The sequence below is a fragment of the Aulonocara stuartgranti genome (genome assembly GCF_965226115.1).
Source record: "Aulonocara stuartgranti genome assembly, chromosome: 4".
In the NCBI taxonomy this organism is placed as follows: Eukaryota; Metazoa; Chordata; class Actinopteri; order Cichliformes; family Cichlidae; genus Aulonocara; species Aulonocara stuartgranti.
The window spans coordinates 856,295-872,281 of record NC_138942.1 but is presented as its reverse complement, the minus strand read 5'-3'; the positions used below and the strand labels follow the sequence as shown (position 1 = coordinate 872,281).

The 15,987-nt window shown below is 47.2% G+C and overlaps 1 protein-coding gene across 4 annotated transcripts in view; it reads right to left on the bottom strand.

The window, feature by feature from the left end:
* The window catches only part of LOC309705230 (serine/threonine-protein kinase WNK4-like), a 28,388-nt gene that overhangs the window by 11,267 nt on the left and 1,134 nt on the right, over window positions 1–15,987 (bottom strand). For 2 of the 4 annotated variants that reach the window (XM_082530895.1, XM_082530892.1), the window contains exons 2-16: window positions 14,886–15,304; window positions 8,869–9,041; window positions 6,396–6,861; window positions 6,229–6,317; window positions 5,926–6,145; window positions 5,634–5,846; window positions 5,312–5,495; window positions 5,030–5,211; window positions 4,444–4,517; window positions 4,157–4,292; window positions 3,841–3,957; window positions 3,584–3,739; window positions 3,423–3,477; window positions 3,146–3,256; window positions 1,809–2,359 (exon numbers count right to left, since the gene is read on the bottom strand). In XM_082530895.1, coding sequence (XP_082387021.1) covers window positions 1,809–2,359; window positions 3,146–3,256; window positions 3,423–3,477; window positions 3,584–3,739; window positions 3,841–3,957; window positions 4,157–4,292; window positions 4,444–4,517; window positions 5,030–5,211; window positions 5,312–5,495; window positions 5,634–5,846; window positions 5,926–6,145; window positions 6,229–6,317; window positions 6,396–6,861; window positions 8,869–9,041; window positions 14,886–15,257 — 3,099 coding nt within the window. In that variant the 5' untranslated portion in view covers window positions 15,258–15,304. The remainder of the gene's footprint in view (window positions 1–1,808; window positions 2,360–3,145; window positions 3,257–3,422; window positions 3,478–3,583; window positions 3,740–3,840; window positions 3,958–4,156; window positions 4,293–4,443; window positions 4,518–5,029; window positions 5,212–5,311; window positions 5,496–5,633; window positions 5,847–5,925; window positions 6,146–6,228; window positions 6,318–6,395; window positions 6,862–8,868; window positions 9,042–14,885; window positions 15,305–15,987) is intronic. The other 2 variants (XM_082530894.1, XM_082530893.1) reach the window with 2 other exon arrangements.

Genomic DNA, 15,987 nt, shown 5'->3' with positions numbered 1-15,987 from the left:
TCTCTCAATGACTATCGCCCTGTAGCCCTCACCTCAGTAGTGATGAAGTGCTTTGAACGCCTGGTCAGAGACTTCATCATTTCTTCACTACCAGACACACTGGACCCACTACAGTTCGCTTACCGTCCAAATCGTTCCACAGACGATGCCATCTCTCATCTCCTCCACACATCACTCACTCACTTGGACACTAGAAGGGGGAATTATGTTAAAATGCTCTTCATAGACTACAGCTCTGCATTTAACACCATAATTCCCTCCACACTCACCACCAAGCTGGAGCATCTGGGACTCAGCTCATCTATGTGTCAGTGGATCTCCAACTTCCTAACTGGCAGACCACAGGCAGTAAGGATGGGCGGACATGTCTCAGCCTCCACCACTCTCAGCACTGGAGCCCCCCAGGGGTGTGTTCTGAGCCCCCTGCTGTACTCTTTGTACACATATGACTGTGTGGCCACTACCAGCTCCACCACCATCATCAAGTTTGCTGACGACACCGTCGTGGTGGGCCTGATCTCTGATAACAACGAGACGGCCTACCTGAAGGAGATTAGGAATCTGGAGAACTGGTGCCAGAGGAACAACCTCCTTCTAAACGTCAGTAAGACAAAGGAGCTGATAGTGGACTTCAGCACTAAGCAGGAGAGGAACTACCAGACCCCCGTCATCAACGAGTGCCCAGTGGAGAGAGTGGACAGCTTCAAATACCTCGGAGTTCACATCACGCAGGACCTGTCATGGTCCTGTCACATCAACACCGTGGTGAAAAAGGCCCGACAGCGTCTCTACCACCTCAGACGCTTGAGAGACTTCCAACTGCCCTCCAAGGTGCTCAGGAACTTTTACTCGTGCACCATAGAGAGCATCCTGGCGGGAAACATCTTAACCTGGTTCGGGAACAGCACCATGCAGGACAGACGAGCTCTACAGAGGGTTGTGCGGTCAGCTGAGCGCACCATCCGCTCCGAGCTCCCTGACCTGCACTCAATCTACAGCAGGCGGTGCTGGACCAAGGCCAGGAAGATCGTGAAGGACCTCAGCCATCCCAACAACAGACTGTTCTCTCTGTTGAGGTCAGGAAAGCGATTCCGCTCCCTGAAGACCAACACAGAGAGACTGAGGAGGAGCTTCTTCCCGCAGGCGATACGGTCTCTCAATCACACCACCACACAGTACTGACCCACACATACAGTTCTTACACACACACTGGACATTCTGGACTTTGTTTTTGCACAACACTGGTCACTATATTCTTCATTTCCGGTTAATACTTGTACAGCTGCTGTTATTGTGTATATATTTATTTATATTTATATTTCTTCATACATTCTTATATAGTTCTATATTGTGTATTTTGTTGTACAGTTATTTTATTTTCAACTTTAATTTATATATTTTATCTTATTCTTCCCAGTTAAATTTACCCTTCATTCTAATTTGTGTTGTACAGTTATTTCATTTTTAACCTTAATTTATATTTTATTCCTTCCTAGTTAAATTTACCCTTTTTAATTTTTCATATTTATTTCCTATCTTATTCATAGCCTTTTCCTTTTTTGTTCTCTTTAGGTCACGAGCAGTTGTCCAAGCATTTCACTACATATCGTACTGTGTATGACTGTGTACGTGACAAATAAAATTTGAATTTGAATTTTTAACAGTTACTATATACAGTAATGGACTTCTATATATTTTACATCAGATTAAAACTCCATATATCGGTTGTTAAGCTTAACGCTGGAAGTACACAATGTCTGGACTTTAGGTACTCTGGTACTCAGGTAAAGTCTTGTTTCACTACTCACCTGTCCTTGCTCCCTCTCTATCTGAGGTGAGTCTGGGATCCGACTGGGCGGTGCCACCACCTGCTGGCTGTCTGAGGCAGAGCTCCTCTGTGGTGTGGGTAGGGGATAGGCTGGTGGAGGGAAGAAAGGAGGGGAAAATGGTGTGTGACTTGGATGGTGGAGCTGGGGTCCAAAGGATGGAGATAGTGGAGGGGACTGTGTGGCCTGGGGGGTGGTAAATGGGGGGCGGGGTTGAAAGCCCTGGTTTGGGGCTCCAGGTGGGGGCATGAAGGTCTGGGCTACACTCATAGCCAGAGAGAGCACGTTGGCCAGAGAGAAGAGAGACTGCTCAGGTGAAGCCCACTGAGGAAGAGGAGCTGAGGAAGAGGAGGAGGGGGTGTGGAGCGAAGGGGTACTCTGGACTCTGTGGAGACTGGGGGCGGGGCTCTGGGTGGGGAGGGAAGCATTGTAGGTGTAGTAGGGGTGAGTTGGGAAGTGATAATGGGGACCAGGAGAGGGCTGTGGTGCAGAGGAGTCCAGGTGGGGGTGACTGAGGGGCTGATATGAGGAAGCTGGAAAGAGAGAGAAACAGAAGGAGCATTAGCTACGCAGCCCAGTCCAACCCAGTCCAACCCAGTCCACGCAGACTGGTGATGCTGGTTTTAGTCAAGTAAACTTTTTAATACTTTCATGTTCTGTGCTGGGGTGTGGATGCACTCAGCCTAGCATAGCACCAACAGTGAACCAACACCATCAAAAGAAGAAGAAACATTTCCAGACACCTTCAAAGCAACCTGGAAAGTTTCTTTGGTAAGTTAAGGTCTGAACTTGTAGTAATGCTCGTGTTCTCCCCTCAGAGACACACAGCAGATTTCCCTCTGACTCAGACACATTTCTAAATGTTTTAAAGGCTTGTTTGAAAGTTCAGAGGCTCTAAAACATTTCCCTGAGGAACCCCACGAAACACAACCAGAGGGCCTCTGTCAGTGTGGTGAGTTACTAATGTGCCATCTGCTATTTTAGCTAAATGTGTGTAGGGATCAGGTAATAATGTTTTTCTTGTACAGCTTTATTATTTTTATTTTTAAGCACATTATCGAGCAGATGTGCGATTAAGTAACTATGAACTAAAACATAATTTTTTCCCATTTTCCAGAAGAAGCATTCAACTTAATTAAAAACAGAAAACATGATGATTCAATCAGGTAACATCTAAATGAAGTGTTCAGAAGGCCCTGGACACTTCCCTGAGGGACTCCTTTAACCACTGGAAGGAAACACTGCATAGCCACAAAAATGCCTTAAAGTCACAATGAAGCATTTTTGTGAATGAATGATCTGATAACGTGCACACCTACCTGAAGACGTGTGAAAAGACTGTGACCTCAGTGATCTGACAGGGGGCGTGGCTTCAGGGTCAATGGAGAAGTCGGCTCCTTTTAAAGGAGGGGGTTCAACACTGTCGATATCTGATCGTGAAACAGATTTGTGGATTAGGGTGGGGTCAGTGAACATTAAGCGATGAGAGTTACAGCAGCGTTTACTTCATATTCTTCATGTTTTCCCTAATAATCCGTCTCCCGTTCTTCTTCCCATCGTCACCCCCCTCCCACACTTCTATCGGTCCCTTTTTACCGGTTAATGAGGACGAGGACAGAGTTCTGGAGAGGCCGCCTCCCAGCAGGTTCATCTGTAAAAACATTTTCATGCATTTAAACGTTTCACACACTAAACATGCAGACTGTGGGGATCATGTTTAACTTTGATGTGAAGCTCATCAACAGAACTTCACATACCGCACTTCCAGGCAGCGTGGAGGTGTTTAGGCGGGACAGCCTATCAGAGTCTGCCTGTGGACGATGATGCATCACCGACTCCGCCCTCTTGATGATCTCATACATGCGAACTATAAATCCGTCCCGCTCTGACGGCAGGATGAAGTCTCTGTGGAGCTGAGAGGACAGTGAGCACAGGTTCAGCCTACTTATCGTATCTGACAGTAATCATCTGAACCGACGCCAACGCTGTGCTCTGATTGGCTGACTGTCCTCACCATCACTGATGCGATGTCTTCTGGATTGTCTCCATCCAGGTCGAACTTAAACGTCACCATCTTACTGTCGTGAGTCTGCAGCTGACACTCCACCACTCGGTCCACCATGTCTGACACCTGTACACACACACACACACAGACACACACAGACACACAGACACACACAGACAGACACACACACACACAGACACACACACACAGACACACACACACAGACACACACAGAGACAAAAACACAAACACACACACAGACACACACAGTGTTTACACACCTCATGTTGTTCTTTAGAGGTTAAATGTTCGCACGGCGACTCACCCCTGTGATTCGCAGACGAGCTCGCGCTCTCCTCCTGAACTGTTTCGCAGCTGCTCTTTTTGCGATGTCCTGACTGGTCTTCTCTGATTGGCCGTCATTGCCGTCACTCAAACCCGAGGTCACGTCAGAAACGTAGCTGCAAAACAAATGTGCGTTTTTACCACCTCTGTGAGGACCAACCCTAGATTTAGGACACTTTGTTTTTCAGAGCAACATAAAGTATCTTAAATGTTCTTTAGGAGCATTTAATGTTACTGCAGGTCCTCGTATGTAAGCGTGTGCATTACCTGTCCGCAGGTGAGGAGAAGCCGCAGACTGATCCATGTGATGTTTGCTCGGCACTGTGGGACACAGCGATGCTCTGTGGGACACAAACACAGATCCAGACTGAAAAGAAGCTTCTCAGCCAGCTTAATCATGTGACGCCTTCTGTGACGTCCTCTAGAGGGCGACAGAGAAGCTCGTGTAAAACTAACCCATGACAAGAGTCACACAGACGTGTCTAAGATAATCTCATCGCTCTGTGCTGACAGCTGGCTGTACCCACTTTATCAAAGGTCAGTGAACAGTACCCTGCACCCCTGCTGGCAGGTCGTCTTAGCAACAACAAACCTTTGAAGAGATTTTACTAAATTTGATTGGTGGTTTAATACATGCAGTTTTTATTCCTGGTGACTGTTTAAAGTTATGACCCTCCCCGTTTAGGCTGCTTCAAGGAGGAGAAGACGTAACTTCTCGTTCTAATGACATCATCAGGAAACAGCGGCCACACTAAATCTGAACGCGTGTGTTGCATGTGTGGTCGCTCAGATCTGAGAGTTGTGAAGGAGGGAGGAGCACAGCCGCGACAGGAGCTCCTCCTCCTCTGCTCACCTTTGGGAAACGCAGCACGGGGAGGGGCGGAGGTTTGGCTTTGGATAGGAGCCGAGTCACAGGGGGAGGAGCCTCAGGTCGAGGGGTTTCCTGGACCACGGGTGGAGGTGCAGGGTTTTTGACTGGAGGAGGCGGAGCTTCAACACCCGAGGAACTGAAGGAGAAGTCTGTGTCACAGTCGGCTGCAGTGAGAGGGCGGAGAAGCGTTAAAATCTGAAGGTGCAGAGAAACGTGAACTAAAACATTTAACGATCGACGATCACAAACGAACAAACGCCTCACAGGTAGCTGACGACCACGAGGCATGTCTGGTAGTCTTGTCGTCCTCGTCGCCGTCTCCTCCCATCCTGCTGGACATGCCGCTGTTCCCAGAATCCACCGGACTGCTGCTCAGCGACATCACCAACGACGTCATACCTGTGATGGGAGGGGCTTTTTTCAAGGCAGATGTGGTGGCTGAATCCTGCTGTGAAATTAAAATGGAGGAAGGTGAAGATCTTTAATCTTAAAATTACGTGTTATTGAAAAACATAAACTGTTCGATATTCAAAGATCCGGACTGCAGGTGTAATCTCTGCCAGCAGGAGGCGCTGTTTAAACACACCTTCCCATCAGCTGTGTTTGTGGCTGGCTTCTTATTGGACGTTTCAGATGCCTGGGGGTCAACCTCCTCTTCAATCACTTCTTTCTGGTGTTTGAGCTTTTCCTCCTCCAGGCGGCGCCGTTTCTCCCGCTGGCGCTTTATGGCCGTCACCCGGTATCTGATCGCCTTGGCAATCACCTTATAGTCTGCGTCGCACACGAACCCCAGCACCACCTGTGACACAGAGACACAGGTAAGACCACCTGCCAACTGGTGTCATGGTGTGATGCCACCTGTGCGGCGGTGCGGGTACCATCTCCTGAGCCACCTCCTCGGGGACGTCCTTGTACAGCTCGAACACGAACTCTATGGCGTTATGGTCTTTATATTTGCCACAAAGCTTCTTGTTGTCGTCCATCCGCAGCCAGAGTTTCAGCGACGTCTTCGAACCATCGTCTTCTTCTGCCAGTTCCACGTGGACGCCCAGCTTCTCCTGGAAGAACCGGTGATCCAGCAGGTCCTGAACTGTGAACCTGAAGGCCAGAAAGACAAACAAACACTGAGTTTTCCTGCTGTTACCACAGGCCGTGAACTGCCCACAAACTCGTGGCATTACCTCTCGCTGCTCTTGGTGCGGATGCAGCCCTCAATGATCTCCCTCAGCTCTGGGATGGTCACTTTGGAAAAACTCTCTGGTTTGATTCCCTGAGAGACAAACAGGAAGTCAAAAATCTGGGCATGAGGACATGAAGTAAAACGCGCTAAGCGAGGGCGGGGCCTTACACTGGTGACCTTGCGGTAGATCTGGCCAGCGTTCTGACACTCAGAGTATGGATACTCGGAGGTCGCCATCTCCAGGATGCACATGCCGAAGGCGTAAATGTCCACGGCCTCGTCGTACTTCTCCTCATACATCTCTGGAGCCATGAACTCTGGAGTTCCTGAATGCACCACCAGAAAAACCATGAAGCAGCTTTTTGGGCCCACTGACTTTCTGAGGTCATGGAGGGTTACAGACTGTCTCTTACCAATCACACTCTTAGCGAACGAGGCCTTCTTGAGTGTGGCGAGGCCCAGATCTCCGATCTTGACGGAGGCCGTGGGCCCGGTGATGAAGATGTTGTCACACTTGAGGTCTCGGTGAATGATCGGGGGGCAGCGTGAGTGCAGGAAGTGAAGCCCCTTTAGGATCTGGAGGCTCCAACGCTGCAGCAGCTTCAGTTTCATCTGACGGAACCTGCGCAGGTACCTGGACGAGTTTAAAGAAAGACAGACGAGATCCAAGAAGTCAAATTAGGATCAATAAATAATTAGAATAATAACTTTATCTAAATAGCACTTTTCAAAACACGGGGTTACAAAGCGCAGCTGGACACTGATGATAAGTGTACATGTTAAAACTTACAGACATTCATTCAACGCGTGGTTTCAAACTGCGTCAACAAATGAAGGGGAATGAATTAAGGAAACGCTAACCTATAAAAATGAGTTTTCAGCATTCACTAAAACACAAAGTCAGCCAACCTGATAGTCTGAGGAAGGCTGTCCCACAGCCTACAAACTGCGATCATCTCTGGTTTTAAAATCAGAGGGAGGGACGATCGGAGAGGCGGGCTGATCAGGTGTTAGAAGCTCAGCTACATAAGCAGGGCCCATCCATGTAGAGCCTTATATGTCAATAACACAATCTTAAATCTGAATTATACTGGAAGCCAGTGAACGGAGGCAGGGATTGGTGTGATATGTGACTGATAGCTGGTTTTCTGCTTTCTGAACTAATTGGAGATGAGCTATGGAGAGACGCACGTGAAAGACGCAGTAATCAAGATGTATACTAAAAGTTCAAGATGACTGACTGGCAGTAAAGGTTTGATTGTCACAATATTTCTCAGATGAAGGAAACAATACTGGCTAACCTTTGAGAGATTCAAAATTCAGGCGGTAATCAAAAGCGATAAAAAGCAGATGATTTGATGTTATTGGCGAGGGGCCGATGTACTGATAAACGTCCTTAGAGAAACTGTCTGGGCCGAGCACTAGAACCTCGGTTTTACCAGAGTTGAGATGGAGGAAGTCAGACTACATGCAACTAATAATGGCAGAGAAACATTGAAGCAAGAGAGGCTGTTGACATATTACAGTGTGTCATCTGCATAGCAGTGGTAGGAGACTCCATTAAAACCACTGATTAGTTGACCCAGAGGTAACATAGACAAAGACAACAGAACTGGTCCAAGGACCGAGCCCTGGGAGACTCCACTGGTGCAGATGAGGACACTGGTTAATATGAATTCTGAGGAATCTGAAAAGTATAAAGAAACCCATTTGAGACCAGTACCAGCGATGCCGACCCAACAATCTCAACGAGCTGACAAGAAACAGGAAGTTTGGAAATTGGCCCAAAATTGTTTAAAAGAGTGGAGGAGGTTTTTTTTAGTACAGGAAAGACACCGGCTGTTTTAAAGTAATCTGGGACACAGCCAGATGTAAGGGACTGACAAGAGAGAGAGGCCAGGGGGAGGTGCACATGTGTGAGGCTATATCCAAAAGATCTGTTGGAGAAGTGCTTTGACCTCGGACAACAGAACTGGGTAAAAGCCTTCGGGTGGTTGAAGAGGCACGGACTGGGTGTGACCTGATATTTTGATCTTGCAGGTGAAGAAACATTTTCCCAGTTATTAGCAGACACTGGAGTAACAGCAGACTGAAGAGGGTTAGGATGTTTGCTGATGGTGTCAAATAACAACATCGGATTAATCTTTGTTATCGTTACTCACACTAGTAAAATAAGATGTTGGATGAGTGTGACTAATAACTCCTTCATATGGAGATAGGAAGTCTTGTTCCATCTACCTCCAGGTTTTCTGCACCCTCTTCTTTGGTGGTGGATATGATCACTAATCCAGGGGAAGAACTGGTAATGGATTAATCTGACTTTAAATCTGCAACACGATCCAGAATTCATCAGCATGTATTATTTAACCAGTAAACTGAGTAAATGGTAAATGGCCTGTATTTGTACAGTGCTTTACTAGTCCCTAAGGACACATTCAGGTATCCACCCATTCACACACACATGCACACACTGGTGATGGCAGCTACATTGTAGCCACAGCCGCCCTGGGGCGCACTGACAGAGTCACTGATATCTGAAAAATTAGTTGTTGATGTACTACGGTGAGAATCAGCATCAAGTTCCCAAATACAGAGTGTTGAGGAACTACAGAAGAACCAAATGTTCTGGTTCTGGACTCACATCTTGAGGGTCCCGGACGTCATGAGCTCCGTCACCAGGATGGTGCATTTGTGTCCCTTCAGCGTCGACTTCCAAGAGTCGTAGAATCGGACGATGTTGGGATGCTGCAGAGCTTTCAGCATCTCCACCTCCTCGTTGAAGCGCTGACGCTCGGCCTTGTTCAGACGGTGAGTCTGTTACGACACGAACACATGAACATTTCCAATCATTCGCTCGTCCGTGAATTCAGAGATCAGATCGGCAAAAAACTCCCTGAAAAGCCTTCAGCTAATCCAAAATGCTGCAGCAAGAGTACTGACAGGGACTAGAAAGAGAGAGCAGATTTCTCCTGTTTTGGCTTCCTGTTAAATCCAGAATTGAATTCAAAATCCTGCTCCTCACATACAAGGTCTTAAATAATCAGGCCCCATCTTATCTTAATGACCTTGTAGTACCATATCACCCTATTAGAGCACTTCGCTCTCGCTCTGCAGGCCTACTTGTTGTACCTAGAGTATTTAAAGTAGAATGGGAGGCAGAGCCTTCAGTTTTCAGGCCCCTCTTCTGTGGAACCAGCTTCCAGTTTGGATTCAGGAGACAGACACTATCTCTACTTTCAAGATTAGGCTTCAAACTTTCCTTTTTGCTAAAGCATATAGTTAGGGCTGGACCAGGTGACCCTGAATCCTCCCTTAGTTATGCTGCAATAGACGTAGGCTGCCGGGGGATTCCCATGATGCATTGAGTGTTTCCTTTCCAGTCACCTTTCTCACTCACTATGTGTTAACAGACCTCTCTGCATTGGATCATATCTGTTATTAACCTCTGTCTCTCTTCCACAGCATGTCTTTATCCTGTCTTCCTTCTCTCACACCAACCAATCACAGCAGATGGCCCCGCCCCTCCCTGAGCCTGGTTCTGCTGGAGGTTTCTTCCTGTTAAAAGGGAGTTTTTCCTTCCCACTGTTGCCAAAGTGCTGCTCATAGGGGGTCATATGATTGTTGGGTTTTTCTCTGTATCTATGAAGCGCCTTGAGGCGACTTTTGTTGTGATTTGGCGCTATATAAATAAAATTGAATTGAATTGAATTGAATCAATGAGGCGGCTCTGACGCAGCTTCGCTGTGAAGGACGCTGAGCCCTCGTACACTAACAGATCTGCTGACAGGACAACATACGCTTCTCACATCACTGCAGAGCATGATGGGAAACCAGCACCAAACACACACACGCCGTCTGTACGACGCGTTTCTTTGGTGTATATTTAATTTTTCTGGTTCACACACACAAGAGCTGTGGCACCAGTCTAACCATTAAACAGACATCAAATCGCACCAAGACATACAATTCAAAAAGTCAAATAAATTACACGCAGATTCAGATACTGAAAAGCAGTAAACTAAAAATACAATATTACAACAAAATAAATAAATGGGACAAGAATACATTTAAAAGGAATAAACTCACAATAAATAAATAAAGTAATTAAAATAATAAAAATACAGTTAGAAATATAAAACAAAATGAATGATACAGGAACAATAAAAGTCATAAGATTTAATTAAACATTTACAAATAAAATAAATGAAATATTTAATGAAATAAAAAATAAAGAACATGTAAATGCTGATTTTAAACCTTCTTGTTTAGACACTGGAGGTTACACGCGTAACCCTGGCTCTGCGTCACAATCAATCTACTCACCACGATTTTCACAATAAAAGCATGAAAATAAAGGACCACTAAGAAAATGTTTATTTGTGTGTGATCTCAGAAGCTGACCAATCACAGGTGAGCACGAAGGCCAGGTGAGAGTGCCTGTAATAATGACCATAAACACAAAGCAGGAAGTTCAGCACAGAGTTGATCTTTGACCTCTTTGCCCTGTGTGTGTGTGTGTGTGTGTGTGTGTGTGTGTGTGTGTGTGTGTGTGTGTGTGTGTGTGTGTGTGTGTTATCAACAGCCAGCAGCTGTCCGTCCAATCAGATACTGTGTACGGTACAACAACGCGCTGAGTCACTGTTAACCCTTTATCACACACGTGCTGGTCTATGTGTCCTTGAGAGGACCGGGCCCCGTGTGTTTTTCACTCTATTAAAGATGAGACGAGAGGACGAAGGACGAGGAAGACAATGGTTTTTGTTGAGCCTGACTGAAGTAGGAGCTTTAAATCAGTCATAAAGTGTTTTATAACCTCACACATAAATTCCTCAGGACAGTCCCTTCGTATTAAACTTCATGCTGTCCTGACTCAGAGCTGAACCTTAAACCACAGACGCTCTCATAAAAACCTAAAAAGACAAACAAACCAACCTTACACTGATCTGGTCTGGGACCAGAGGTCTGCAGGCTCTGATGAAACCCGGTGTGTGACACTCAGCTGTGTGATATTCAGCTCAGCAGGTTTGCATAAACGTTCACTGAGGGGAGAGTCAGTGCTGCTCTGACATGACTGTGCACAGCTGTCCTGCCTGCATGTGTGCAGCAAACGTGTGCTCAGCCTTCATGGCTGTGAGCATGCTGCTCCTTTACTCACAGTCTGAGTAACAGCCAACAGGGGCACGCTCCAGCAGACACAGTGGACTCTTCCATTCACACAGCAGATGTGAACCACAGCCTGAGATTAAAGGAAAGAGACACGGTGACGTGGAGTTCCACCTGGCTGTCACATCACAGTCACTCTCAGTGTCATTGATCTTTCTGAGGTAACTTCACTAATTCCTCCAAACCATCAACGAGCCCATTCCTACAAGACTGCTGGGAGAAGTCCTGCCATTAGAAAGCAGAGCTCTGCCTCCGTGTACACACCTGTGCTCATAGTCCCAGACACACCTGAGCGATACGGACGCTCTGTACCTGAGGACAGCGAGGGGCGTGGCACCTGGATGTGGAAACATCTGTGTGAGCTGTAAATGCTTTGACATTTGTCTTGTTGTGTGAGTCTACCGGAGGTCACTGAGGGTAACAGCCAATCACAGCAGACTTTACATTCACAACCATGAGGATGATTTCATGAAACTGATGTGCTGCACGCCACCTCTGCCCCCTCGTCACACTTTCGCATCCACAGCACCTTTACTACAACAGCACTGACAGAAATACACGGTTTACTTTCAGAGGAACAGGTTTTCTTACTGCAGCGCAGTGAAGCTCTGATATTTACTGTGAGGTCGGAGCAGGTCATGATGGTGACACGAGCGCTCCTACAGACTCAGGATTCAATCGCGTTCACAACGACACGCTGCTGACGTCTCTGACTCGCTTGGAACCGATCTTTGACCTTTACTGTGAAACACTTAAGTATCTGTATCAAGCCTCCATGGAGAATCCTGGCTGACCTGTGACCTCTCAGGAAGTCTCATTTAGGTTCAAAGTTACTTTATTTAGACTTTACAGAGAAATGATGGCGTTTGTCGTCACAAAACACACCTATGTGAACCTGACACACACATGTTTGGTCATCAGGCACGATGAGTCTAATACAACAGTTCTTATTAAGTTGAGTGAGAGGAACAAAGCTGTTTCCATAACGCCTCGCCCTGCATCCCGCAGAGGATGGAGCCATTATTAAAAGTGATAAATCCTCTGCACCTGTTTAGAGTCCAGGGAGGCTAAACAGGCTGCGACTCACCTGTCAGACGGCAGAGGTCTGACCGAACCATGCCACCAAACGAGTCAAATCAGAAACAATCAAATGATTACAGGGAGTGCAGAATTATTAGGCAAGTTGTATTTCTGAGGAATAATGTTATTATTGAACAACAACCATGTTGTCAATGAACCCAAAAAACTCATTAATATCAAAGCTGAATGTTTTTGGAAGTAGTTTTTAGTTTGTTTTTAGTTTTAGCTATTTTAGGGGGATATCTGTGTGTGCAGGTGACTATTACTGTGCAGAATTATTAGGCAACTTAACAAAAAACAAATATATACCCATTTCAATTATCTTGGACGCGTGTGATGGAGCATTGTCCTGCATGAAAATCATGTTTTTCTTGAAGGATGCAGACTTCTTCCTGTACCACTGCTTGAAGAAGGTGTCTTCCAGAAACTGGCAGTAGGACTGGGAGTTGAGCTTGACTCCATCCTCAACCCGAAAAGGCCCCACAAGCTCATCTTTGATGATACCAGCCCAAACCAGTACTCCACCTCCACCTTGCTGGCGTCTGAGTGGGACTGGAGCTCTCTGCCCTTTACCAATCCAGCCACGGGCCCATCCATCTGGCCCATCAAGACTCACTCTCATTTCATCAGTCCATAAAACCTTAGAAAAAACCAGTCTTGAGATATTTCTTGGCCCAGTCTTGACGTTTCAGCTTGTGTGTCTTGTTCAGTGGTGGTCGTCTTTCAGCCTTTCTTACCTTGGCCATGTCTCTGAGTATTGCACACCTTGTGCTTTTGGGCACTCCAGTGATGTTGCAGCTCTGAAATATGGCCAAACTGGTGGCAAGTGGCATCTTGGCAGCTGCACGCTTGACTTTTCTCAGTTCATGGGCAGTTATTTTGCTCCTTGGTTTTTCCACACGCTTCTTGCGACCCTGTTGACTATTTTGAATGAAACGCTTGATTGTTCGATGATCACGCTTCAGAAGCTTTGCAATTTTGAGACTGCTGCATCCCTCTGCAAGATATCTCACTATTTTTGACTTTTCTGAGCCTGTCAAGTCCTTCTTTTGACCCATTATGCCAAAGGAAAGGACGTTGCCTAATAATTATGCACACCTGATATAGGGTGTTGATGTCATTAGACCACACCCCTTCTCATTACAGAGATGCACATCACCTAATATGCTTAATTGGTAGTAGGCTTTCGAGCCTATACAGCTTGGAGTAAGACAACATGCATGAAGAGGATGATGTGGACAAAATACTCATTTGCCTAATAACTCTGCACTCCCTGTATTATTATTATTTATTAAACGTGACAAACTTCATCTAATATTCTCTGTTAGACGGTATCAGGAAGTGACACGATGCAAACAGGCAGACAGAAAGATGAGAAACACTGGATTCCTCAGCAGCTGTGCTGGCAGAGTTTAAACAGGTCTGTTTTCATCCACCTGCTACAAGTTTATTAACACTTTAACTGGATTATTCTGACAGAACGAGCTCACAGATGAGTAAAGCGCTGCAGTGTTTGGGAGTATGTGGCGTCTACAGCTGCTGATAACGGTGAAGGTAAAGTTGGGAGGCAAACCCATCGAAGCTCACCTCCGTTTATCTCACAGGCGTGCCGCGCCCTTCGGCAGTATCTATGGGCGTCTCCGGCCGCCAGCTTGCTTTCAGTTAAACAGAACCAGCTCGTCTAACGTCGTTTCACACCAAACGCCGAGCAAAGCTTCGCCTCGTGTTGCTCGCACGTTTACAGTCGCCGGTCTGTTTGTGGACACAAATGTTCACCTGTGACGACCAGCGAAAGAACAACCGTTTGTCCACAAACAGGGAGACGTCTTCACCCGGCCGCGGCGAGCTGGCACCGACACCTGCTCAGACTGAACGCCGCAGGAGGAGCACCCCGCGACCCCGACCCTGGACCTCGCTCTGACTGACGATAGCCTTAGTTTGATGCTCTCAGCAGTGCCGCGCTTTTTTGGGGAGTTATTGCAGAAATGCATCTTGGGAGTTGTGGCCAATCATGTTCCTGTTAGTTTTACAGATGGGTCACTGTCAGAAGGCGTGCTCATTAGTGCCGGTGTGTGAACTCATGTCGATGATGATGATGATGAAGAGTCTGAGAGCGTGCAGCTCGCTCAGCCCTGAGGACGGAGGCGCGTCCTCGCAGACACAAACTCAGGTGTGTTAAACATTTACCAAACCTAAAGGTCCTCATTCTGAGCCAATCAGAGCTCACGGTCTGAGGCATCAGCCAATAAAAGCATAAAACCGACCTCAGAGCTCAAACACACAAACTGACCTGAGATAAGAAACAAACAAGTACAAACAAACGATTATTGTTGTTTAGTAAATAATAAAAACAAATCTTTACTTTTACCACTATTACTGTGTGTGTGTGTGTGTGTGCATGTGTGTGTGTGTTACCTGCAGCTCACACCAGGCCACCTCCACCGTGGTCTCGGTGTCGAGTCCTTTGTAAACCGCCTTAAAGGATCCTCGTCCGATCTCGATGTCGAACTTGAGGAATCGTCCATCGGGCGATGAAGCTACCGCCTGTGTCTCTGCTTCGTCGCGCTCTTCCTCCTTCTGTTGCCATGGTAACACCTCCCTGTTTGACAGCACCGCGGCCGCCTCCTCCCCAGAGTCCGAGCTGCCGTCCTGAGGCTTAACCGCAGCATCTGATTGGCTGGCGGGGTCGTCCTTCGATGTGGTCACGTCCGACTCCTCTTCATTCTCTTGTTGTTTTTCTTCTTCAGGTCTTTTTTTGCTGTCGCTGTCAGGGGTCCAAGGCAGCATCCTCCACCTGTGTCAGCTGACTGGTGGTGATGTCTGAGTAGGAGGAGCTGTGGGAGGGTCGATGGAGACACGAGATGTTAAACATCACCATGACGACACACCAACATACAACAACTGCATAACCTGAGCGTCACACAACATACGACCTGATGAATCGGTGCAGCATCGACTCATTTAAACTTGTTGATCCGATCAGTATCAGAGGGCGTTAATGAAAAGAATAACAGGTGCAGGGGCAGCAACGACACACCCCCTGAAACAGGAAACAGGTGGAGGTCGCTGACACTTCCCCTCCTCATCTGACTGCTTTTCACCAGATGTGCATCTGGCTGGGGTCAGTGTGAGGCCATACCTGCAGCCTATAAAGGGCGTCCGTCACTTCCACTTAACCCACCAGCAGGACCAGTATCTGCTCCTCTGTGTAAGGATGAGCTCTGCCGGAGCCACAACATGACCTCCAGCAAGAACACTCTGAGCACCGTCACAGACTCCATGAGGGTGGCCCGAGGGCCCGATGTGAGCCCTGTGCTCCTGCCCAGCACCGTGGAGCCTGACGGGCATGTGCCACAGAGTACCAGAGCTGCCCTGTGCTTCTCACAGATGTGTGAGCAGCTTCAGCCTGAGCACACGTGACAGACGTGAAGGGTCAGGAGAAGCTGAGGAGAACGCTACGCTGCCTGTAACATCGTTCAGAGACTTGATGGCAGATCAGTGATGGTCGGGGGAGGCG